Genomic DNA, 26,459 nt, shown 5'->3' with positions numbered 1-26,459 from the left:
GATCGGAGGAGACATTTAGTTCATCTTATAAAATTTTTATAGAGCTTTCTAAATAGCTATGGTGGTTTTCCTGCTGGGGTGCTTAGACGCAGGGACCACAGTCTAGGAATAATTGGTCAAAAAGAAATTTCATCACGCATTGAGAATCTTGGGAATTCTGTACAAAAAGCTGTGTATACTCAAGACCTGAGTGTATTCAGAATCCTCAAACACCTTCCCTAATAGCATTGTTGGCATATTCACACTGCAGTGACTACAGTGATTCAAGAAGCTAGCTCACCACCACCTTCTCAAGGACAGTTAAGATTAGGCCCCTCAAGTCTGCCCCACCATTCAATATGGGCAGCATGGTAGCATAGCCGTTAGTTTAACACTATTACCTGGGTTCAATTCCCACCACAGTCTGTAAGGAGTCTCTACGTTCTCCCCATGACCACTTTGGTTTCCTCTGGATGCTCTGGTTTTCCCTCACATTCCAAAAGACATACAGGTTAGTAAAATAATTGGTTGCAAGGGTATAATTGGGCTCTTTGAGCCAGAAGGGACTGTTACTGTGCTGTATCTGTAAGTAAGTAAAAATGATGATGGCTGATCTAGACTGGCTTCAATGCCTTCTACGCCATTTCCCCATTCTCCAGTTGGTTCCACTCTTAGTGTTTACCCTACTCCACAGTTTTCCTTTTCAAATGGCAGATTAACTTTTTTAAGCTGCTCTTTCTGATTTGTTAGAGGCAGTATTTTTTTCAGTATAAACCTTTATGCAGTCCCAGGCTCAGGAAAGGAGAGTTTGCAACAGGATTAGGGCTGTGCAGGAATAATGATCTGAATTGATCCTTTTTTATTACAGGATTGCACACCATTGGATGAACATATAGTTGCAGCAACTCTCCTCCCATTGGTTACAGCTTTCTGCAGAGTAAGTTTATGTGATGTGCATATCCAACACTGCACAATGAATAGTGGGCATTCACAGGCCAGTGGTAACAAGCCAACTTGAAAGTGCCAAATGCATGCATGGGTATCACATGTGAGAAGATGGGCAAAGAAAGAGAGATCTGAGTGAGAAGGGCAGGTGGCTGAGAAGAGGAGGAATGGCCTGAATGCTTACATGGGACAGGGGTTGGAAAAGATCTGCTTGCAGGTTTGGAGGCATGTTAGCAGAGCAATTAGAGTGGCGCTATTACAACTTGGGCATCGGATTTCAGATTTCAGTCCTGGCATCCTCTATAAGGAATTTGGCTGTTCTCCCTGTGGAGTGCATGTGTTGATGGGTCCTCTGGTTTCCTCCCGTGTCTAAAGACTGGGTAGGTTAATTGGCCATCGTAAATTGATTAGGTTAGAGTTAAATAGGGATTGTCGGGGGGCTGCTGAGCCATACAGCTCAGAGGGCCGGAAGAGCCTGTTCTGTGCTATATCGCTAAATAAATAAATGCCCACCTACCAAAATCTGGAAGCCAGCACTGAACTGACCATAAGAATTTGGAGTTATTGTTTCTGGCAGTTAGTATCAATATATATACAGTGGATTCTGGTTATTTGGGCCATGAGTTAATCAGGGCAGTCATTTGTTTGAGACAACTCAAGGAACAAGAAGTAAATTAAGAAATAAGCAGGGATTCCCTTTGTTTATTTGGGACACTATGCCTCTTAATCGGGACAAGAAACTGTTGCTAAACAGTTTCTAACTAGTGTCTGTCACATGCACTTGGCTGTTAGACGTTACACTGCTTATAGCAATTGGTTTTTAAGTAGAGTCAGTTGCATGTGTTTGTGTTCAAAAAGCAGTGATTGTGTCACTGATAAGTTGCAAGAAATAAGCAATAGGACAATTCTGAGCTGTTTTACCCACCACAGTTTCAAATATTCAGACTTGGCAATACCAGAAATGGTAGGGAGTGAAAATGACACAATTTCACTACTTCAAGATAGGAATGATGGAAGTATTAACAGTCATCATAAATCTTCCAATGAAAATGAAGATTTGGAGGATGCAAACACGAGGAAATCTGCAGATGCTGGAAATTCAAACAACACACACAAAATGCTGGTGGAACACAGCAGGCCAGGCAGCATCTATAAGGAGAAGCACTGTCGACGTTTCGGGCCGAGACCCTTCATCAGGACTAACTGAAAGGAGAGATACTAAGAGATTTGAAAGTAGATTTGGAGGATGCAGATGTCTAAAGCATGAATGCAGTCCATTATCTGCACTAGGTGTCTGCCCTGATTTTGTTCATTTACAGCCAATCGAAAGAACACTACATATGAATTCCTCCATTGATAACTACTAGGAACTAATACACAGCATTGCAGTACTGTAAAGTTATTAGCAGAGTTCTAATTTGTATAGCATTTCATTTAACTATATAGATTGTTACCTAGTTAAACAGTAGCTTGTCGAGGGACATCACGTGATGACGTAGGATCGAGACGTGGAAATCCAGCTCTCCCGTAAAAACCAATAAAACAAAGTTTAAGTGAAGAAGAGTTAATAAATACCTTCTAGAAACTACTTATAAACAATTCAGGACTATTTTTAGATACGCCTCCTAAACAGAATCAGAAGAGAATTACTACTTTGAAGACAGCGCGAGTTGGCGGGGAAAGAGGCCCGGCCGTTTTGGCGGAGCCTTGTACTCAAGTTGGATCTCTTCCTGGCGAGGTACATGTCGCCTCCGATGGTGCAGGGCAGGAGGCTGCGACAATATCAATGGTCTCTAAGAAGAAACAGCAGGAGCTGCGCATGTGTGAAGAAACGAGTATGCACAAACAGGTGCAAACAAAACTACAAGTTCCAACTGCGACTGGAAGTGAAAATGAAGGTGAATCGGATGTAGAATCAAACTCTCTGGAAAATACAGATGAAGACGAAGAAGAACAGGAGGAAATTAAAGGTGGAAAACTTTCTGGAGACATAAGAAAAGCCCTGATACAAATAATGCATGAATTAAAAGTAATAAAAACAGATATTAGAAATGTAAAGATTACGCTTGATAAGGTGGTGGAAAAACGAAAATGGACAAGAAAGTTAAAAAGTTGGAAGAAAAAATGGGAGACAACACTGAAAGAATGGACAAGATGGAAGATAATATCCTTGCCTGGACATCAGAAAGAAAACGGTTGTTGGGAAAAGTAGATGTGCTCGAAAATTTCAGCAGACAAAACAATATTAAGATTGTTGGTCTTAAAGAAGGTATAGAGGGAGAAGATTCAATAAAATTCTTTCAAAAATGGATTCCGGAAATCTTGGAAATGGAAGAGGGAAGTCAGTTAATTGAAATCGAAAGGGCTCATAGAGCTTTAAGACCAAAGCCCCAACAAGATCAAAATCCACGATCAATCTTGATAAAATGTTTAAGATATCAAGATAAAGAAAAGACCTTGAAGGCAGCTGCTCAAGGTGCCAGAAAGAGAAATGGGCCATTGATGATAAGAGGGAAAAGAGTTCTTTTTCTATCCTGATATAAGTTACGACCTTTTGAAGAGGCGGAAGGAATTTTATTCAGTGAAAAAAATCTTATGGGAAAAAGGTTATAAATTTATATTGAGCTACCCAGCAAGACTGATAATTTTTTTGGATGACGATGAAAGAAGATTTTTTACTGATCATCAGAAAGCGGAGGAGTTTGTACAAGAACTTCCTAATATTCGCGAGATGCGGTAAAGAATTATGGAAATGAAATGGATTAAAGATGAAGATTGAGATAGGGATCGGATTTGATGGACATTTATGTGTAGAAGAATATACAAATATACTTTAAGTATATGATAGAAGGGGAACAAGATAAAAAAATTGAGGAATATTAATTGGGAGCAGAGATATTAATTTTTTTCTTCTTCACATATATATTTTTTTTGTTACGGGGAGCTGGAGGAGCTTCTGATCGATTGCTGCAGGATTCACATGTGTAATCATGGCGATTGCCATGACCCGTAAAATGGAGGGGGGTAATGTTGTGTTTCTATTCATTCACAACATTAGTGGGGGGGGGGGGGTTCTTTATTATCTATCTTTCTTCTATTTTTCTTTTTTTTTTGCCTGGATGATTGGAGGGGGAAACACATAGCAACATGGAGAATTTTAAAGAGATTCCCCAAGGTATTTTGAATGACTAATTTACTCAATTTTTTAAGTTTTAATGTTAATGGGCTTAATGGACCTGTGAAAAGAAAAAGAGTTTTAACATATATTAAGAAACTGAAAGGAGATATAGCTTTTTTTGCAGGAAACACATTTAACAGAGACAGAACATCAGAAATTAAAGAGAGATTGGGTTGGAAGTGTTATTGCAGCTTCATTTAATTCAAAGTCGAGGGGAGTTGCAATTTTACTTAATAAAACCTTACCAATTAAAATACAAAATGTACTAATTGATTCTGTGGGGAGATATGTGATTATACATTGTCAAATCTTTTTGGAATTATGGACTCTTATGAACATTTATGCACCAAATGAAAATGATGCAAAATTCATATAAGAAGTTTTTTTGAATTTGGCCAATGCACATGATAAAATATTAATAGGTGGAGATATTAGCTTTTGTTTAGACCCAGTTCTAGATAGGTCAACTAAGGCTGTTACAAAATTAAAAGTAATAAAGCTAACTTTATCATTGATGAAAGACTTAAATTTGATTGATATATGGAGAAGAATTAATCCAAAAGAAAGAGATTATTCATTTTATTCAAATAGACATAAAACTTATTCAAGGATTTATTTTTTCCTATTATCAACGAATATTCAGGATAGAGTGAAAAGTGTGGAATATAAAGCGAGAATACTGTCAGATCATTCCCCCTTGATAATGACAATGATAATGATGGATAAGGAGGAATTGATTTACAGATGGAGATTTAATTCAATTTTATTAAAACATCAAGATTTTTGTGATTTTATGAAAAAACATCTTTTTTTGGATACAAACTCATTCAGTTGATGATAAATTTATATTATGGGAAGCGATGAAAGCATATTTGAGGGGTCAGATAATAAGTTATACTTCTAAAATTACGAAGGAATATATGGTAGAAATAGATCAATTAGAAAAAGAGATTACAAAATTGGAAAAAGAATCCCAAAGATATATGACAGAAGAAAAATGAAGACAACTTGTCAATATAAGTTACAATATAATACACTCCAGACATATCAAACAGAAAAAGTAATTATGAGAACTAAACAGAGATATTACGAATTAGGTGAAAGATCACACAAGATTCTTGCTTGGCAGTTGAAAACAGAGCAGGCTTCCAAAACAATAAATGCAATTAGAACAAGTGCAAATAAAATTACTTATAAACCTTTAGAAATTAATGAAACTGTTAAAAAATTTTACTCTGAATTATATCAATCAGAATCACAAAATGAGGTTGCTGAGATAGAAATTTTTTATCACAAGTAACTCTTCCAAAATTGAATTTGGAAGAACAGAAAGGATTAGATATGCCCTTTACATTAAAAGAGGTTGAAGAAGCTTTAGGATCACTCCAGAGTAACAAATCTCCAGGAGAAGACGGTTTTCCACCTGAATTTTATAAAAAATTTAAAGATTTATTAATCCCTCCCTTTATGGTGTTAATATATCAAGCGGAAAGAACACATAAACTTCCACAATCTTTTTGGACAGCGATCCTAACAGTATTGCCAAAAAAAGATAGAGATCCTTTAAAACCAACATCATATAGGCCTATTTCTTTGTTGAATACGGATTATAAAATAATAGCAAAAATTTTATCTAATAGATTACCTAAATATTTACCAAAATTAAGACATATGGATCAAACAGGCTTCATTAAAAATAGGCAATCGGCAGATAATGTAACTCGGTTACTTAGCATAATTCATCTGGTACAAAAGAAGGAGGAAATGAGTGTGGCAGTTGCTTTGGATGCAGAAAAAGCATTTGATAGATTGGAATGGGACTTTTTATTTAAGGTATTGGAAAAATATGGGTTAGGAAAATCTTTTATAAAATGGATTAAACCTTAAATACTAGTCCCAAAGCTAAAGTAGTGACAGATGGTCAAATTTCAACATCATTCCAGTTAACAAGGTCAACTAGACAAGGCTGTCCATTATCACCTGCCCTATTTGTATTGGCGATAGAACCATTAGCTGAATTAATTAGAACAGATCCAGATATTGTGGGCTTCAGAGTTAACCAGGAGGAATATATGATTAATTTATTTGCTGATGATGTTCTGATTTATTTAACAAATCCATTGCATTCATTGCATAAATTATCTTTTGGATTGGAAGAATATGGGAAAATATCAGGGTATAAAGTAAACTGGGATAAAAGTGAAATTTTACCCCTTACTAAAGGAGATTATAGTCAATGTTGATTAGTAACTCAATTTAGATGGCTGACAAATGGCATAAAATATTTAGGTATAAGTCGATAATGATATAAAGAATTTATATAAATTAAATTATTTGCCGTTATTGGAAAAAAATACAAGAAGATCTTGATAAATGGATGATGTTACCAATAACATTAGTAGGTAGAGTTAATGCTGTAAAAATGAATATATTTCCTAGATTACAATATTTATTCCAAACATTACCAATACAACTGCCCCAGAAGTTTTTTCAAAAGTTGAATAAATGTGTGAGGAAGTTTCTTTGGAAAGGTAAGATGTCAAGAATATCGTTGGAAAAATTGACATGTAAATTTGACCTAGGAGAGTTACAACTCCCAAATTTTAAGAATTACTATAAAGCAAATCAACTTAGATTTATTGCATCTTTTTTTGATGAAGAAAAACCGGCATGGATTAGAATAGAGTTAGATAAGATAGGAGAAAATATACCAGAAGATTTTATATATAAATGGGAATCCAAATGGATACGGGAAAAGAAAGAACCTCTTATATTAAAACTTTTGATTGATTTATGGAATAAGGTAAATGTGGATGATGAGATAAAGAAATCTTTATTAGCAAAGAGAACCCTAATTCAAAATAGACTTATTCCTTTTACAATGGATAATCAACTTTTATATAACTGGTTTCAAAAAGGGATCAGATATATAGGTGACTGTTTTGAAGGAGGTATATTGATGTCGTTTGATCAATTAAAGAATAAATATAAAATATCAAATAACACTCTTTTCTGTTATTTTCAATTGAAGGCCTATTTAAGAGATAAACTGGGTCAAACAATGTTAATGCCAAAACCTAATGAAATAGAAACTTTAATTCAAAAAGGAAAAATTAAAAAATTTACACCTTGTATGTATAATTTGATTCAAAAACAGACAATTAAACCAGGAATTCATAAGTCAAGACAAAAATGGGAAATTGATTTGAATATTAAAATTGATGAAAAAAATTGGTCAAGACTATGTCTTGATAGTATGACAAATACAATAAATGTCCGACTTAGACTAGTACAATACAATTTTTTACATCAATTATATATTACACCACAAAAAATAAATAGATTAAACCCAAATTTATCTGACCAATGTTTCCGATGTAATCAAGAAATCGGTACTTTTTTACACTCTACTTGGTCTTGTTTTAAAATTCAACCTTTTTGGATAAATCTAAGACTTTTACTGGAACAAATTATTGGAATACAACTTCCACATAGCCCAATATTATTTTTATTAGGCGATATTGAAGGGGTAATAACGAAACCTAAATTGAATAAATATCAGAAAAAACTTATAAACATTGCACTGGCAGTAGCCAAAAAAGCTATTGCAGTTACTTGGAAATCAGATTCATAAATTAACTATGGACTGTTGGAATAATGAAATATATAGCTGCATTCCACTTGAAAAAATTACTTATAATTTAAGAATTGAATATGATATATTTTTGAAAATTTGGCACCCTTATCTACAAAAGATAGGATTAAATATATAGGTCCTTTGAAGATAAAATTATTAGTTATTTGGGGAAAAAAAAGATATATACTAAAGTTATTTTGAACTCCATGGAGCATGTGGGGATCCTCTGATATCCAGGCAATCCTTCTTTCTTTCTTCTTTCTTTCTTTTTTTCTTTTTTCTTTTTTTTTAGACAGGGATGTTAAGGGGGGAAGGGTTAAGGGGAGGGGGAGGACATATTAATTTTCATTACTCTATTATTCTATTCATTGTATGTAATTCTCTTAAAAATTTAATAAAAAATATATATTAAAAAAACAGTAGCTTGTCTTTTGACTATTTCCATGAAACTGGCTAATTCAAGTCAATTCAAGTCAAGTCAAGTCAACTTTTATTGTCATTTCGACCGTAACTGCTGACACAATGCATAGTAAAAATGAGACAATGTTTTTCAGGACCATGATGTTACATGACACAGTACAAAAACTAGACTGAACTACGTAATAAAAAAAAACACAGAGAAAGCTACACTAGACTACAGACCTACACTGGACTACATAAAGTGCACAAAAATAGTGCAGGCATTACAATAAATAATAAACAGGACAGTAGGGCAAGGTGTCAGTCCAGGCTTCGGGTATTGAGGAGTCTGATAGCTTGGGGGAAGAAACTGTTACATAGTCTGGTCGTGAGAGCCCGAATGCTTCGGAGCCTTTTCCCAGACGGCAGCAGGGAGAAGAGATTGTATGAGGGGTGCATGGGGTCCTTCATAATGCTGTTTCCATTGCGGATGCAGCATGTAGTGTAAATGTCCGTGATGGCAGGAAGGGAGACCCCGATGATCTTCTCAGCTGACCTCACTATCCGCTGCAGGGTCTTGTGATCTGAGATGGTGTAATTGGTGTAGCATCTTAATTGGACTAAAAAGTACTGGTCTTGATGTGTCTCTATTAGCCTGAATACACTGTATAGAATTTGATTTAGCTCCAATAAAGGCAATTTGTAAGCACAAGATGTTGGTGATGACTGTGGCATTAAAAATTATTCCATAGATCCAAACAGTGGTTCTGTATTTTACAGTATTTTAATCATGTACTTCAATGTTTGCAGAAACTGGGGTCTGGTGTTACACAGTTCGCATACAGCTGTGTACAGGATCATCTGGTATGGACTAATCTTCAGTTCTGGGAAGCCATGTTTTACAGTGATGTACAGAATCATATCCGAGCATTGTATTTGGAAATGGATAGTGATCATCTCTCAGAAACAGTAAGTAGCTCCCTGATCACTGACTGCTGCTCCCACTGGTCATAGCTGATTAGGGAATCCATGATGGACATCAAGTCACTGATCAGTGCTTATTTTGACTACTTTTCATCCGAAATGCACCCTACCCAAGATTTTGACAAACATGACATTGTGTCCTTCTGCACTCTGACCATTTTCATAAGAGTTCAACCCTAATCAACCATTCTTCAACCAATTATTGCTTATGTGATTTAAGTTCAGCAATCTGATGGAGAACAGTCATTCACAAAGTGGTAGTGAAACCCTAATCTGTAGAGTTGTTCTGTCACTGATAGTAAAATTGTCAGCTGTAGGATATTGAAACATTAGTCGGAGCTGATGGTCATGTAAAGAGACTGTGTGAAACCTTAATCTAACCCAAGATTCACTCCCTGACGATGAAACTGAACCATATCAGATCAATTATGAGAATGTGGCAAGAGTGCATGCGGCCAGTTGATCGCGTACTGAACTGATTGGGCCTCCTATGTGTGGGAGGCACTTTCATTAGGGTGTGAGCTTTACGGGTGCGTGTTTTTCATCTCGGGGAGCCTGGTTTGTAGCTCCCACATTACAGGTGGCCCAGTGTGTACCATTATTAACATGAATCAATAAAAAAGGTTTAAGCCTACTAGGTTGTTGTTGCTGTATGCAAACGTAACAGTAATCAAATTTCTATTAGAGATTACTTGCACAGACAAGGAAACTCGCAAAACGAATGATGTTAATGTTAGAGAAAAAAATTGTTATAATTATGAGGTATTGAGGTAATGAAAGATATTCTGAGCGTTCAGCCATTCTGTTGTTTTGCAGGGTTCTGTCAATGGTGAGGGAGAGCAGAGGTCAGCACTGCAGGTAGCAGCAGAACAGTTACGTATGTGGCCAACATACTGTAAAGAGAAACAGCAAGAACTAATTGATAAAGAGGAGAGCACAGTATATAGTCAGGCTATTCACTATGGCAATCGTCTCACTTACCTGCTCCTGCCACTTGACACCAGCAAGAATCGCCTTCTTCGTTCTACAGCAATTGGAGACATGGAGAGTGTCAGCAACAGCTTTGTAACAAACAGGTAAGGACCAGCTCACTTGTGTTTTGTTGTTACATGTCTGTAAGTGGGTACTCATTGGCAGTGAAACAGCAACCTGTGCTATTAGTTATACTGAGTCAATGAAACCCTGTTATTCAGACAATGAAATTCTTTTTCATTCGTGGTGGAATTGAAAGGTGAAGCACTTCGCAGTTTAAGGGGAAATCTCATAAACGGCAGTGCTCCAAATCTAAATAGTTTTCTACCAGACAATCCTGCTTTCTCTCAGTATGTGTGGCTGAATTGATGCAGTGTTACTGTGTTCTACACTAATTGTTCCTTGATCTGCAGTATTGCAGGCAGTGTGGCTGAGAGCTATGATACTGAAAGTGGATTTGAGGACGCAGAGACTTCTGATGTGGCAAATTCAGTTGTTCGGTTCATCAACAGATTTGTGGATAAAGTGTGCACAGAGAGTGGTGTCAGTAGTGACCACCTCAAAGCACTTCATGCGAATTTACCAGGTGAGCTATTATTTCTTGTCTGGAATGTTTGCTGTGAGTAGGGTTCAGGATTATGGATGGTGGACAGGTGCTCAAAATTTCTATATTCACCAGGAATAAGCTGTTCCGTCTAACAATCAGACTTCCCTTGTTAAGCAAACTAGAAGGTTTTAATTTCCCGATAATCATGCTGTGGTTGCTTGGAAGTGTTTGAAGCCACAGCTTAGAGAGATCTTAACTCTGTACCTAACGTGTGCTGGTTGAGTTTGATGGCTCAGAGTAGAAAGATATTAATGGAAAAATCTGTCCAGACTATTCTTCTATATTCAAAGTTCATGTTTATTATCAAAGTATATATACCATATACAACTTCGAAATTCATCTTCTTGCAAACTCAGAAAAAAGAAACATAATAGAATCCATGAAAAACCACATACAACAAAGACCGTGCTGTGGTATCACTGTAGACTCTAGTCTTGTTATACATTGTGGATATAAATTTTGCAGCTTCAACTCTTCATTTTATTATTTTCAAGCTGGTTATTCTAAATTGGATATCCATGTCCCCTCCTAGATCTCCCCCTCAACCACTGAAATTATTCTCTGTCCACTCACTTCATTCCCTGGTCTGATGTACAAGGTAACTATTTATATTATATTCTGCAGACATTGTGCAAATGCACATCGAGACACTGGATGCTGTTCATCGAGAAAGCAAGCGCTTGCCTCCCATTCAGAAAGTGAGTATATTGTCAGTTCATGGTAATCTATCTGTCCTCCTTACTACTGTACCAGCCATTCCAGGTTCTAATTTTGGCAGAACTTGGAATCAGGAACTTCTGATCTTTAATGTTAAAGAGCAGCATTAAGGAGAAATTGATGATATTTCTACAAATAACTCCTTTTTGCTGGAAGCTAGATTGAATTAAAGTAAAAACAATAATCAAAGTTCAGAGTAAAATTTATTATCAGAGTACATGTATATCCCCACATACAACCCTGAGATTCTCTTACTGTGGGCATACTTAGCAAATCTATAGAATCAGAAGCATAGATCAACATTGTGAATTGTAAGCGGTTGGAAAACACTACTCTTCACTAAGCTGGATTTGTGCTCCTGCTGCAATAGAATAAAGAAGTTGTGAATTAGTACATCAGTTGTTGATTCCTACTTTATGTACTAATCTGAAACACAACTGACAACAATCTGTTTGAGCAGAGATTTATAGCAGTATGTATGTTGGTTTGAAAGTGGCCTACAAATGGTATGTTTTCATTAACTCGGGCAAATATTGATAACAGTTTGTAAGGATGAGAAAGGAGCCAATATCATTCTGCTGCTCAGCCAGGCCTGAGATTAAAAGGCTTGGAGAAATTGATTCTTAGCTATATTCCCACAAAAAAATTGCAGTGTAATGAACAATATTCTTAAAGGGAGGATTAACTATTTGAGATTTTAACTTTAAGGGGTATAAATATATTGGTGAAAGGCTTCTTCTGTGAATCAGCCTTTTCTGAGACCCACCCACCCCTTACTGAACCAGTGATTGAACACAAGTGCTTGTCCTGTTGGCCCATCAAGGGGAAGACAAAGTACTCCCAACTATCTGCTTGTCTTTTCTAGTTGTCTCTTAGTCTGTCACAAGTTGTGTTTCCTTTTTAGTAATTGAGTGTTTGTTCTCAGTTAGCAAACTTAAAGTCAAAATCAACTTACAGGAATTGTAGTTAAGTCATTTAAAATTTAATGCTCGATACATTTGACAGTTGAACAACTAGGTGTTAATATGTATGTAGAGATTGCTCCTTTTTATGCCATGGTTTGGTAATATTTTCACCATTAACGATTCCTTTTCTCTCTCAATTGTTATGCTCTTCAGCCTAAACTTCTGCGCCCCAGTCTGCTGATTGGAGAGGAGTTGGTAATGGAAGGACTACGGGTATTCTTGGAACCTGATGGACGGGAAGAATCAATGGGAGGTTCTGTGGGAGGACCCAATATTCTTCCAGCAGAGGGAGCCATTTTCCTTACCACCTACCGCATCATCTTCAAAGGGGTACCCACAGAAACCCTGGGTAAGAAGTTAGAGACACACCTGATACTGGTGGATGGCAGAGTAGGAACTAATCAAGAAATTCTGAGAATTAACATATGGATCAATGAATTTATAGTGTCTTAGGCTGCAATTTCATTGGTGAAATACAGACTATAAAGGATTCTGTTTTTCTGGTTGAATGTTTCTGTATTAATAATTTCTGGAGAATTAATCATTTTTTTGTCTGACCTTGTAGCAGGGGAACAGACTGTGATTCGTTCATTCCCTGTTGCATCATTCACGAAAGACAAGAAGATTAGCCCACATTCACGCACAGACCAGGATGTACAGGATAGACTCCAATTACGATCCTCCACTTTTCAGGTATGAATTTCAAAGATTGTTAGGCAACATGCATTGATCACGCATTTCCTGACATGTTACCCTTGTAGAGATGTTAGTGACAGCAGAATTGTTATTATATTCATTTCTTGTATCCAAAAGTACTGTCCTCCAGCCTTCCTCCAAAATCTTGGAACAGAACTCTGTTGACATTCCAGTGCAGTGTTTATAGAATGCCAGGTTGTTAGATATACAGTAGAGTTCAGAGATGTTCATCCATGATGATACTTTTTCATGACTCTGGCACTATTTTGACCATAAGATACAGGAGCAGAAGTAGGCCATTCGGCCCATCAAGTCTGCTCCACCGTTCAATCATGGGCTGATCCAATTCTTCCAGTCCTCCCCACTCCCCTTGCCTTCACCCCATACCCTTTGATGCCCTGGTTAATCAAGAACCTATCTATCTCTGTCTTAAATACACCAAATGACTTGGCCTCCACAGCTGCTTGTGGCAGCAAATTCCACAGATTTACCACCCTCTGACTAAAGTAATTTCTGCGCATCTCATTTCTAAATGGACGTCCTTCAATCCTGAAGTCGCGCCTTCTTGTCCTAGAATCCCTACCATGGGAAATAACTTTGCCATATCTAATCTGTTCAGGCCTTTTAACATTTGGAATGTTTCTATGAGATCCCCTTTCATTCTCCTGAACTCCAGGGATTACAACCCAAGAGCTGCCAGATGTTCCTCATATGATAATCCTTCCATTCCTGGAATCATTCTTATGAATCTTCTCTGAACCCTCTCCAATGTCAGTACATCCTTTCTAAAATAAGGAGCCTAAAACTGCACACAATACTCCAAGTGTGGTCTCACGAGTGCCTTATAGAGCCTCAATATCATATCCCTGCTCTTATATTCTATATCTCTAGAAATGAATGCCAACATTGCATTTGCCTTCGTCACAACCAACTCAACCTGGATATCTTGCACAAGGACTCCCAAGTCCCTTTGCATCTCTGCATTTTAAGTTCTCTCCTCACCTTAATAATAGCCTGCCTGTTTATTTCTTCCACCAAAGTACATGACCATACACTTTCCAACATTGTATTTCATTTGCCACTTTGCCCATTCCCCTAAATTATCTAAGTCTCTCTGCAGGCTCTCTGTTTCCTCAACACTACCCACTCCTCCACCTATCTTTGTATCATCTGCAAATTTAGCCACAATTCCATTAATACTGTGATCCAAATCATTCAAATACAACGTAAAAAGCAGAGGTCCCAGCACCGACCCTGTGGAACTCCACTGGTAACCGGCAGCCAGCCAGAATAGGATCCCTTTATTCCCCCTCTGTTTTCTGCCGACCAGCCAATGTACCACCCATGCTAGTAACTTCCCTATAATTCCATGGGTTTTTGTCTTGCTAAGCAGCCTCATGTGCAGCACCTTGTCAAAGGCCTTCTGAAAATCCAAGTACACCACATCTACTGCATCTCCTTTGTCTACCCTGCTTGTAATTTCCTTAAAAAATTGCAGTTGGTTTGTCAGGCAGGATTTTCCTTTCAGGAAACCATGCTGGCTTTGGCCTATCTTGTCATGTGCCTCCAGGTACTCCGTAATCTCATCCCTAACAATGGATTCCAACAACTTCCCAACCACTGATGTCAGGCTAACAGGTCTATAGTTTCCTTTCTGCTGCCTCCCACCCATCTTAAATAGCGGATATATATTTAGGAGAAGGTGATTCATTGCTCATTATTTATAAGACGAGTATAATTGGTTCATTCTGCTCACTATGTGATAATGGCTGTTTTATTTTTTCTCTGAACACCCTCCCCACCCCATTCTTTTGCCTTCTCCCTGTAACCTTTGACACCTTTACTAATTAAGAACCTTTGCTTTAAATGTACCCAATGTCTTGGCCTCTACATCCAGCTGTAGCAATGAATTCCACACTTTGAACACCCTCTGGCAAAAAAAATCATTCGCCTCCGTTCAAAAGCGATGTCCTTCTATCCTGAGGCTGTGTCTTTGGTCCTAGACCCTCCCACTGTTGAAAATATTCTCTCTATTTCCACTCTGTCCAGGCCTTCCAATACTCAGTAGACTTCAATGAGATCCTCCCCGTCCCACCGCATTCTTCTAAACTCCAGTGAGAACAGGCCCAGAGCCACAAAGTTCTACTCATACATTAACCCTTTCTTTCTGGGTTCACTTTTATAAACTTTCCCTGGGTACAGCATGTCCTTCTTTTGATACAGAGCCCAAAATTGCTCATAGTACTTCATATGTGGTCTGGACAGTGCTTTTATAAAGTCTCAGCATTACATCCTTGTTTTTATATTCTAGTCTTCTTGAAATGAATGCTAATATTCTAATATTGCATTTGTCTTCCATATTACCAACTCAACTTGCAAGTTAATGTTTAAGGGAACCTGCATGAGGACTCCTGAATCCCTTTGCAACTCTGATTTCTGAATTCACTCCAGTTTAGAAAATAATTTATGCCTTTTCTTCCTTTACCAGAGTATATGACCAGATATTTCCTTGCGCTATATTCCATCTGCTACTTCTTTGTTCATTTTCCTTATGTATCCATGTCTTCTGCAGACTCCCTGCTTTCTCAACATTACCTACCCCTCCTCTTATCTTTGTATTATCTGCAAACTTGGCCACAAACCTATCAATTCCATCATCCAGATCATTAAAATGTAATGTAAAAAAATAGCAGGCTCAACAGCAGCAGTGGAACACCATTAGTCTCAGGCAACCAACTAGAAAATGCCTGCTGTATTCCCACTCTTTGCCTTCTGCCAGTCAATCTTCAGTTAATGCTAGTATCTACCATGGGTTCCTATCTTGTTTAGCTGCTTCGTCCTGTGGCACCTTGTCAGAGGATTTCTGCAAATCCAGGGAAGTATCATCCACGGTCTCTCCCTGTGCTATCCTGCCTGTTACTTCCTCAAAGAATTCCTAGACATCTGTCAGGCAAGATTTTCCCTTCAGGAAACCATGCTGACTTGTATGCCACCAAGTTCCTCATCCTCATCCTTAATGACATCTTGACAACACTGAAGTAAGGCTAACTGGCCTATAATTTTTTGCTTCCCTTCCTTTCCATTCATCCAGAATCTAGAGATTCTTGAAAATCATTATTAATGCATCTGCAGTCTCTTCAATGACCTTGTTCAGACCCTGAGTGTTGTGTATTTAATATTTCAGTAATATTATAAATATGATATTAAGTGTTTAAATAATTCATTATGGGTTATGTGTAAGAAAATGTGTGAATTGCATCTCATGATGCTACCGCGTGATATATATACACCTTGCTTAAAGTAAAAAAATGAACGTACACGAGTTATCTCCAGGCTTGTTTTCCCCTTGTTTTCCTTTCAATTACGTTTTATGTTGTTTTTGAGTGACTAAACATAACAGTGGCAATGAGGTATTTTTAAAATGAACCCAAGAAGACTACCTACCTGTTGGAGCGCAGTGAGACATTTGAGTTTTTTTAAAAAAAGTTTTTTTTAAAAAGTGCAGCACTTTTTTTTTAACTTCAGGTCAGCAGGTTTTCTTCACGAAAGGAAAGCCGATTGAGTAAATAAAGAGTCAGAACACGGAAGAACTCACAGGTTCATAAACAATGAGTATTGGAAGGTAAAAAGAGCAGAAATGGCTGGCTATATCAGAAAGATAGATGTGTTTGATTACACAACAGATAACTGGAATATGTATAAAGACCTCGAGCAATATTTTAAAGCAAATGGAATAGCCAGTGAGAAATCAGCGCCAATTTTGCTGAGTGCATTGGATTTAAAGGCATATAGTTTGCTTCAAATTTTAACTGCTCCTGCCAAACCAGCAGCAATGAGCTTTGCTGTTATCTTGAAAGTAGTGTAGGAACATTTGGAAAGAAAATCATTGTTGATTGCAGAACACTTTTGATTTCATAAGAGGAATCAAAAGGAAGGGAAGTCGATTTCAGCATACATGACTGAATTGAAGAGATTGAGCATTGTCAGTGTAGTGACGGAGTTAATGATGCACTGGGAGATTGTTCAGTTTGTGGAATTTTACAAGAATGCATTCAAAAACAGCTTCTAACTGAAACACAATTTACATTTAAAAGAGCAGTTGAAGTTGTATCAAAGACAGAGATGCAATTGTGCTCCAGTCAGGAATAAAAATGAGTGTGAACAAAATTGCAACATCTAAACAGAAACTTGTCTGACCAAACAAATAGTATTACTGTTATGTCAGGGGTTCCACATACAACAGACCAATGCAGATTTGAAGGCAAAACTTGCAGAAAATGCAACAAAGTAGGACACATACAAAGTGCATGTTAGGCAGACAAATAAAAACAGACTGCATAAGGAAGAGAAGAAGATAAAAATTTAAGTTGTAGTTTCAAAAAGAGCACTGATCTGCATACTGTTGTTGAAAAAGGAAATAAAAATGCAAGTAATGCAGGACTGGGTAGCCTTGAGGTTTACAATATGAAAACTAACAATATGGCTGGTGCCAGAAGTGACTGGCAAAGTAATTAAAATGGAATTGGACACTAGCTCAGCTGTTTCAGTCATTCCACAAAATGAATTGGAATGGCACTTCAAAGATGGTGAACTAAAACCTACAGATGCCCAACTAAGAGCTTGTACTGGAGAAAAAGATAACTCCTGTGGGATTGACATTTGTAATAGTGAATTGTAACAATCAACAAACCACATTGGGCTTGTATGTGGTAAAAACAGGAGGGCCAGCATTGTGGGCATGTGAGTGGCTGAGACAACTACAACTTAACTGGAGATCCATCCACTATTTGCATGCCACATCCCCTGCAAAAGAGTCAACTGAAAGTGAAGTAAGAAGATGATGCCACAGAAATGTTCAGGGGATAGTATTGGAAATCTCAAACAAATCAAGCATAACATTGTGCTAAATAAGAATGTCACACCCAAGTTTTACAAAGCCCATCCGATTACTTATACCATCCATGATAAAGGGTCCAATGAACTAGATCAGATGGAGGCTGAAGGAATTCTTTTTAAGGTTGAGTGCAGCCCTTGTCCCAGTAGCCAAGAAAAGTAGGTCTTTCAGGATCTGTGATGATTTTAAGGTCACCATTAACCCAGTATAGAAAATAGATCAGTATTGTCTGCCAAGGATAGACAAACCTTTGCAAACCTTTCTGGAAATAAACAGTTCAGCAAAGCTGAGGCCTACCTTCAAATGGAGATGAAAAAGTCCAAACTGTTTCTCACCATAAACATTCACAAAGTGCTTTATTGCTATAATAGGTTTATTTTTGGAATGGTATCTGCACCTGCACTTTGGCAAAAGCAATGCCAAACTCTACAGCTAGACTCTACAGGCACTCAGTGTTACCTGGATGACATCATTGATACCAGTAAGGATGACAAGAGACATCTCCAGTATCTCAAGACATTGTTGAAAAGATCGGAAGATTATGGGCTCAGCGCATGATGCAACATTGGCTGATCGGCAGAAAACAGAGAGTGGGAATGAAGGAATCCTATTCTGGCTGGCTGCCGGTTACCAGTGGAGTTCCACAGGGGTTGGTGTTGGGACCGCTGCTTTTTGCGATGTATGTCAGTGATTTGGACTATGAGATTAATGGATTTGTGCTATTTGCCAGTGATACAAAGATAGGTGGAGGAGCGAGTAGTGTTGAGGAAACAGAAAGCCTTCAGGGAGACTTGGATAGTTAAGGGGAATGGGCAAAGAAGTGGCAAATTTAATGGCAATGTTGGAAAGTGTATGGGCATGCAGTTTGGTGGAAGAAATAAACAGGCAGACTATTATTTAGATGGAGAGAGAATTCAAAATGCAGAGATGCAAAGGGATTTGGGAGCCCTTCTGCAGAATACCCTTAAGGTTAACCTCCAGGTTGAGTCGGTGGTGAAGAAGATGAATGCAATGTTGGCATTCATTTCTAGAGCATAAGAGCAGGGTTGTGATGTTGAGGCTCTATAAGGAGTATTGTGTGCAGTCTTAGGCTCCTTATTTTAGAAAGGATATACTGACATTGGAAAGGGTTCAGAGAAGATTCATAAGAATGATTCCAGGAATGAAAGGGTTACCGTATGAGGAATGTCTGGCAGCTCTTGGGCTGTATTCCCTGGAGTTCAGGAGAATGAAGGGGGATCTCATAGAAACATTCCAAATGTTAAAAGGCCTGAACCGATTAGATATGGCAAAGTTATTTCCCATGGTAGGGGATTCTAGGACAAGAGGGCATGACTTCAGGATTGAAGGACATTCATTTAGAACTGAGATGCAGAGAAATTACTATAGTCAGAGGATGGTAAATCTGTGGAATTTGTTGCCACAGGCAGCTGTGGAGGCCAAGTCATTGGGGGCATTTAAGGCAGAGATAGATAGGTTCTTGATTAGCCAGGGATTCAAAGGGTATAGGGAGAAGGCAAGGGAGTGGGGCTGACTGGAAGAATTGGATCAGCCCGTGATTGAATGGTGGAGCAGACTTGGGCTGAATGGCCTACTTCTGCTCCTCTATCTTATGGTCTAACAAGTGTGAATTCTTTTAACCAAGCATCACCTACTGTGGTCACACTATCAACGCACATGATTTACACAAGTATGCTGAGAAAATTCAAGCAGTAGTGGATGCCCTAAAACTAAAGGACATGTCACAGTTGTGGTCATTTTTAGGATTTATCAATTAATATAACAGATTCCTGCCAAACCTGGTTACTGTGCTCCACCCCTTTAGCTTGTTACTACAGATCAGGAAGAAATGGCAATGGACAAAGCAATAGGTAAAGGGAATGGTGTACATCAGACACTGTACTTCCACATTATGGTCCGTGTTATCAATGAAGCTTGCCATGCACACTCTTCAGGATCCCAACACATCCAAAAGAAAGGCATCCATAGCTGTCAGATCCACCTCCTGCAGTCCCAGATACAACTCTTACAACCACCACAAAGGAGGCCCCAAAGCCAGAGATTCACAGCCACAAGCCTCTCCTGCCAAACAGTGACCCCTACCCTTTGTCAGGAAAGATATTATCCCACAAGAGTAAGAGATCATCCATAGCAATTAAATCTTTAGGCCTTAATGGGACAATTTAAAATCTACTGTGCTGCAGATGTCTGTAAGTAGTTGTTTTATATGGTATAGTGCATATATAGTATATGTTGTATAGTTGAGATGCGTTCTATATTGACTTGGAGCTTATAGCTAAGCAGTGAGGATTATTGTGTATTTAATATTTCAGTAATTGTGCAATATTGTAAATATGTTGATTAAGCATTCTTAATTTGTTTAAATAATTCATCAGGGGTTATATATAAAAATATGTGAATTGCGTACGTCATGATGCTACCATGTGACAGGTGTACGCCTCATTTAAAGTAAAAAAAAAGAGCGTCCATGAGTTACCTCCCGGCACCTTTGTTTTACCTTCAATTAATGCTTATGTTTTGAGTTATTATTATTTATTTTTTTCTGCTAGATTATGTATTGCATTGAACTGCTGCTGCTAAGTTAACAATTTCATGTCACATGCTGGTGATGATAAACCTAATTCTGATTCTGATTCCTTCTCTTGGGATCCAATAATGTCCTGATTTTTGCAATCCCCCTTGACCATTGTAACATTGCAACATTGCCCATTTTCATGGCTTTTCTGTCTTCCATTGTAATTTGTACCTTGCATCCAAGCTACCGTTCGGAGTCCAGCACACAACTCCCATCAGAGTCTTTTTATCTTTGCAGTTTGTTTACTCTACCCTCGAGAATTCTAAATCTTCTGATCCCATGTCATTTTGTTTTATTTAATTATTTAGAGGTACAGTGCAGGATAGGTCACTCCAGCTCTTTGAGCTGCGCCACCCTACAACCCTCGACAATCCCGATTTAACCAAAACTCAATCACCGGAGAATTTACAATGACCAATTAACGTACCTGTTGAGTGTTTGAACTGTGGGGGGAAATCAGAGCACCTGAAGAAAATCCATCAATTCCATGGGGAGGGCATACAGAGACTACTTGCAGAGGATTCTGGGATTGAACTCCAACACTCAGAGCTGTAATATTGTCACGCCAACAACTATGCCACTGTGGCCCCCACTTCTTTTTAAGGATTTGGTTTAATTTTTTACCAATAGAGCCACCCCACTTGGCTCTGCCCACGTGCCTGTCTTTTCAATACGATATATATCCTTGGATGTTGAGCTCCCAGCTGTGATCTTCTTTCAACCACAACTCTTTGATGCCCACAGTGTCGTACCTGTCAATTCCCAACTGCACTGCAAGATCATCTACCTTGTATACTGCATGCATTCAAATATAACACCTTCAGCACTGTATTCACCAGCCTTATCAACAAGAGAGATGACTTGTATTGTGCCAGTATCCAACACTACTTTTGTAAATGCTTGCCTTGATATTCATCTGCAGTACTTAATAAAACCAAATGGGATCACACTACGTAAGAGAAAGAGCTTTACCAGAGAGTATCCAATGCACTAGATCAGGGGTCCCCAACCTTTTTTAATGCCATGAACCCTAGCATTAACCAATGGGTCTGTGAACCCCTGCACTAGATGGTGTCTCTTTTACCAGAATAAAAGAAATTCCAAGACTGTTCTTTATCATTTCCAACAGTTGATGAAAATAGCTTTCGATGAAGAGGTGGGGTCTGAGATGGTTGAACTATTTCGGAAGCACATCCACAAGCTGAGATATCCACAGTATGTGCACAGCAGCTTTGCCTTCACTGCTGGCCAATCAGCTAAGCAAGTAATAGAGCCGAAGCAAAAGGAGAAGAACCCATCGCTGAGGTGAGTTGGAGAGGTGTGTTGGAAAACATGCAGACACATTGTGCTGCCAGGTCTTCATACATTTACGGTTTACTGCATTTCTGGATCCACAGAATAACAAAGTCTAGTAATCCCACTCTGCTTTGAATCCATAACAATAGAGCCTCAATTTGTTGCTGAATGTGCTGATTTTTGTTTACATTGTACTCGATGCTTGTTACCTCTAAAGGGTTCCACAGAGCAGAATTCACAGTGTGGGATGTTAGGCTTAGGCATTTGACCCCTTTGTGTTTGGGTAATACATCTTCAAAATCAATGCTGGGTCTTTGTACTATGATTATTTCAGAGCAAATTGATAAAAGAAATGAGTTTCTTTTAAAATTAAAATGAATTGTGATTCAATCTGTTCAGAACCATGTCCAAGAATATCATGAAGAATGCAAAGAAAACAATTGGGAGGCAGTATGTCACTAGGAAAAAGTTCACACCTCCAACCCTGGACCAACGAGGCATTCCTGCCCATGGTGACAACCTAGACCAAATTTCTGGTATGTGCTATTTCTATACAAGTGGATCGCAGATCACAGCCTTTTTCTCTGGTAATATCAAAATGAGGTATATTGCCTGCCAGACCTTGCCCACAGTGAAGCAGATCAGGTAGTCCATACCCACTATGTGAGGGGGTGGCACCAAGTGGATTGAGTGGACAGCAATGGGACTGCCTGAGGAATGTGCTAGACAAGTGCAAAGGAATTGATCTTCATTAATGGAAATATAGTATTCAGGATGTGACACTGAGTCACAATGTGGTTTTATGGAAGTTGAGTCATGTTTGACATACTTAAGAGATTTTTGGAGAAGTAAAAAAATAGGAGAAACTAAGATCAGTGGATTTTAAAATGGCACACAGTAAATTACCACTTAATGTGTGTATGTGGGGTTATATATTATCTGAATTTGGTAGAAATAAAAGGATATTTTTGAGTTGTAGGCTCTTACTTGACACTACAGTGAGGAATAAGTACTGGGTCATCAGCTATTTCTAATCCATAATGATCACTTGGATGAAAGAAGAGAGGGCTTTCCCATTTGTTACAAACTGAAGGCTGGGTAGGAAAATGAGCTTTCTATCCAAAATGTTTAAAGAATTTTGTGACTGTGTTAAACAAATGAAAAAAAATCATGACAGGCTATAAAGTGAAGTTTTTAACTTTGGTACGAAGAATATTTAAGAAATTTTATAAATGTGAGAAAATAGCATTTTGATGGATCTTGTTTATGAAACAGAATATCACCATGCAGTTTCAGGGCAAACAGTATGTTGTTATCTGTTGATTGCAATTTGGAGTAAAATCCTTGTTACAGTTCTACAAAACTTTGGTGGGATTGTGTACAATGTGCAGTTCTTGTCTCCGCCTCAAGGATGATTTATTTAGAGGTAGTGAGGTGTAAATGCACTAGATGGATACTAGAAAGATACTGGCATGGATAGAGGAATGGCTGACAGTCAGGAGGCAGTGAATGGGAATAAAAGGGGCTACCAGTGACTAGTGGTCTTCCTCAGGGGTCAGTATTGGAACTGCTACTTTTTACATTGTTTGTCAGTGATTTAGATAATGGAATTGATGGCTTTGTGGCAAAGTTTGTACAAAGATAGGTGGAGGGGTAGGTAGTACTGAGGAAGCAATGAGATTGCAGCAGGACAGACAAACTAGAAGACTGGGCAAAAAACTGACAGATGGAATACAGTGTTGGGAAACGTATGATGATGCATTTTGGTAAAGGGAACAATAGCATGGACTACTATCTAAATGGGGAGAAGGCTCAAACATCAGAGGTGCAGAGGGACTTGGAAGTCCTCGTGCAAGATTCCAGAAGATTAATTTACAGGTTGAGTCTATGGTAAAGAAGGCAAATGCAATGTTGGCATTTATTTCAAGGGGAATAGAATATAAAATCAAGGAGATTATGCTGACCCTTTATAAGACACTAGTCAATCTGCATCTTGAGTATTGTCAACAGTTTTGGGCCCCATATCTCAGAAAGGAGAGAGTCCAAAGGAGATACATGAGGATGATTCCAGGAATTAAAGGGTTAACATATGAAGAGTGTTTGGCAGTTTTGGGCCTGTACTCACTGGAACTTAGAAGAATGCAGGGGGATCTCGGTGACACCTACCAAATGTTGAAAGGACTAGATACTGTTGATGTGGAGAATATGTTTCTTATGGTGGGGGACTCTTCAGGACAGAGGTAAGGAGGAATTTTGTTAGCCAGAAAGTAGTAAATCTGTGAAATGCGCTATCACAAATTGTGGTGGAGGCTAAGTCCATGGGTATATTTAAGGGGGAAGTTGATAATTTCCTGATCAGTCAGGGCATCAAAGGACATGGTGAAATGGTAGGTGTATGGGGTTGAGTGGGATCCGGGATCAGCCATGATAGAAAGCCGGAGCAGACTTGATGGGCTGAATGGCCTAATTCTGCTCCTGTGTCTTATGGAAAACTGCATTGTCCCAGAAATCTGAGGAGAGATCTAGAAGAGTTGATCTGGAGTTTAGAAAAAGAAGAATATCTCGATAAAACAAATGAGATTCAGACAGAGGGATTGACAAGTTGGATATTGAGAAGCTCTTTGTTCTGGTAAAAGTCTCCAGACATAGAGAAGAAGGTCTCAGGAGAAGGGCTTAATAATTAAGACAGATAAGGAAAATTTTCAGGATTGGCTATGATAAAGTAGATTTTTAGATATTGTAGTGAATGTATACTGCAGAGGGTTAACCATGCTATAAAATGACAGAACAGGCTCTTGGGAGTTAGGATGTACTCCTCTTTGGGATGTTGTTTACTGAGAGAGCACTGCACACGCAAGGGGTGTGTAACTGAAGGAACACCACACTGTTGAAGTGTGCAAATTAAAATGGCCTATTCTGTGGAGGTGTTGCATTCAAAGGAGGGACAGATTCAGGTGTAAAGCACTACCCCTCCCACAGTGCAGCATTGCCTTAGTGCCACTCTGAGCACGCGCCCTACAAGAGTCTTGCTTTTCCTGAAAATGTTTATTATATGCAGCTACCGTTCTCACCCTTACATGAGACTATTTTTTTGTAGTTTCAGAGGAGATGGAGCAAAGTGCAATGACTCTTTCCAGCACAATTAGATCATCAGATAAATCAACCATGAGCCACATGGTCGAGCGAGCTTGTTGTCGTGACTATCAGCGGCTGGGCTTGGGTACACTCAGTAATAGTTTGACACGGTCAAAGAATGAACCGTTTCGAATAACAACAGTGAATCGCATGTATGGGGTATGCAAGAGGTAAGTTTGCTTATAATCTCAATTGGGTGGAGAAGCTCTTGGGTCATGTTATTAAATAAATTTGGAAGTTTATAAAACAATTTTGGAAGTGTTCCTAAAGGAACATTGCTTGCCACATAAGTGTTTAATTGACAGTGGTGTTATTGGCAAATTTAAAGTATGGCATTGGAGCTGTGATTAGCCTCACAGGCATAAGTATACAGTGAGCAGGGGACTAAGCATACAGCCTTGTGGTGCACCTGTGCTGAGGGTGGTGGTGGAAGAAATGTTGCCAATCTGAACTGACTGGGATCTGCAGTGAGAAATTGAGTATTCAGTTGTACAAGGAGGTATTGCGGCCTCGGACTTGAAGCTTATTGATTAGTTCTGAAGGGATGATGGTATTGAATGCCAAGCTGTAGTCAATGAAGAGCATCCTGATGTATGCATACAGATGTTGCAGGATTGAGTGAAGAGCCAATGAAATGGCATCTACTGTTGACCTGTGTGGCTATAGGCAAATTGGAGTGGATCCAAGTCACTTCTCAGGCAGAAGTTGATATGTTTCATCACTAACCTCTCAGAACACTTAATCACTGTGGATGTAAGTGTTGCTGGATAATAGTCGTTGAATTATGTTGCCATATTCTTCTTAGGCACTGGTATAATTGAAGGCTGCTTGAAGCAGGTTAAAAAATCAGGCTGTCAAAGCGAGAAGTTAAAGATGTTGGTAAACACTTCAGTTAGTTGATCAGCACAGGTAATTAGTACTCAGCCAGGTACCACATCTGGGCTGGTGCTTTTCAAGGATTTACCCCCCACTCCCACCTGAAGGATGCATTTACGTTGCCCTCAGAGACTGAAATCACAAGGTCATCTGGGGCTATGGGAGTTCGTGAAGGTGCCTCCACATTTTGGTGGTTAAAGTGAGCATCAAAGGCATTGAGCTCATCTGGGAGAAAGTTTTGTTATCTCCTATGTTGCTTGGTTTCACTTTTTAGGTGGTGATTACATTCAAGCGCTGTCATAACTGTCGAGCATTCTTCATTGAGTCAAGTAGAGACCACAGTTGTCACTTAGCATGTGAGGTGGCTTCTGTAGATTTTCCCTGGACCTCTTGTATTTAACTTGGTTGCCAGATCTGAATGCCACTGATTGCAGATCTCATGGTTCATCCAGGGCTACTACTTAGGGAAGACTGGATGATTCAGTGGGCATGGACTCTATTTACAACTGTTTAAAGTCCGTGACAACAGTGGGGTATTCATTCAGATCATGAATTCTCAAACACGGACTAGTCTATCAACTCA

At 38.6% G+C, this 26,459-nt stretch overlaps 1 protein-coding gene across 8 annotated transcripts in view; it reads left to right on the top strand.

Annotated features, from left to right (window-relative positions):
* sbf1 (SET binding factor 1) overlaps positions 1-26,459 on the top strand; it is a 186,387-nt gene that overhangs the window by 113,156 nt on the left and 46,772 nt on the right. For all 8 annotated transcript variants that reach the window (XM_073066693.1, XM_073066691.1, XM_073066694.1 and 5 more), the window contains 10 exons: positions 848-916; positions 8,949-9,107; positions 9,939-10,198; positions 10,508-10,680; positions 11,326-11,399; positions 12,537-12,732; positions 12,949-13,076; positions 21,699-21,874; positions 22,265-22,401; positions 24,963-25,170. In XM_073066693.1, coding sequence (XP_072922794.1) covers positions 848-916; positions 8,949-9,107; positions 9,939-10,198; positions 10,508-10,680; positions 11,326-11,399; positions 12,537-12,732; positions 12,949-13,076; positions 21,699-21,874; positions 22,265-22,401; positions 24,963-25,170 — 1,580 coding nt within the window. The remainder of the gene's footprint in view (positions 1-847; positions 917-8,948; positions 9,108-9,938; positions 10,199-10,507; positions 10,681-11,325; positions 11,400-12,536; positions 12,733-12,948; positions 13,077-21,698; positions 21,875-22,264; positions 22,402-24,962; positions 25,171-26,459) is intronic.

Source organism: Hemitrygon akajei, chromosome 14 (assembly GCF_048418815.1).
Source record: "Hemitrygon akajei chromosome 14, sHemAka1.3, whole genome shotgun sequence".
In the NCBI taxonomy this organism is placed as follows: Eukaryota; Metazoa; Chordata; class Chondrichthyes; order Myliobatiformes; family Dasyatidae; genus Hemitrygon; species Hemitrygon akajei.
This window is presented reverse-complemented; position numbering and strand designations above follow the sequence as displayed.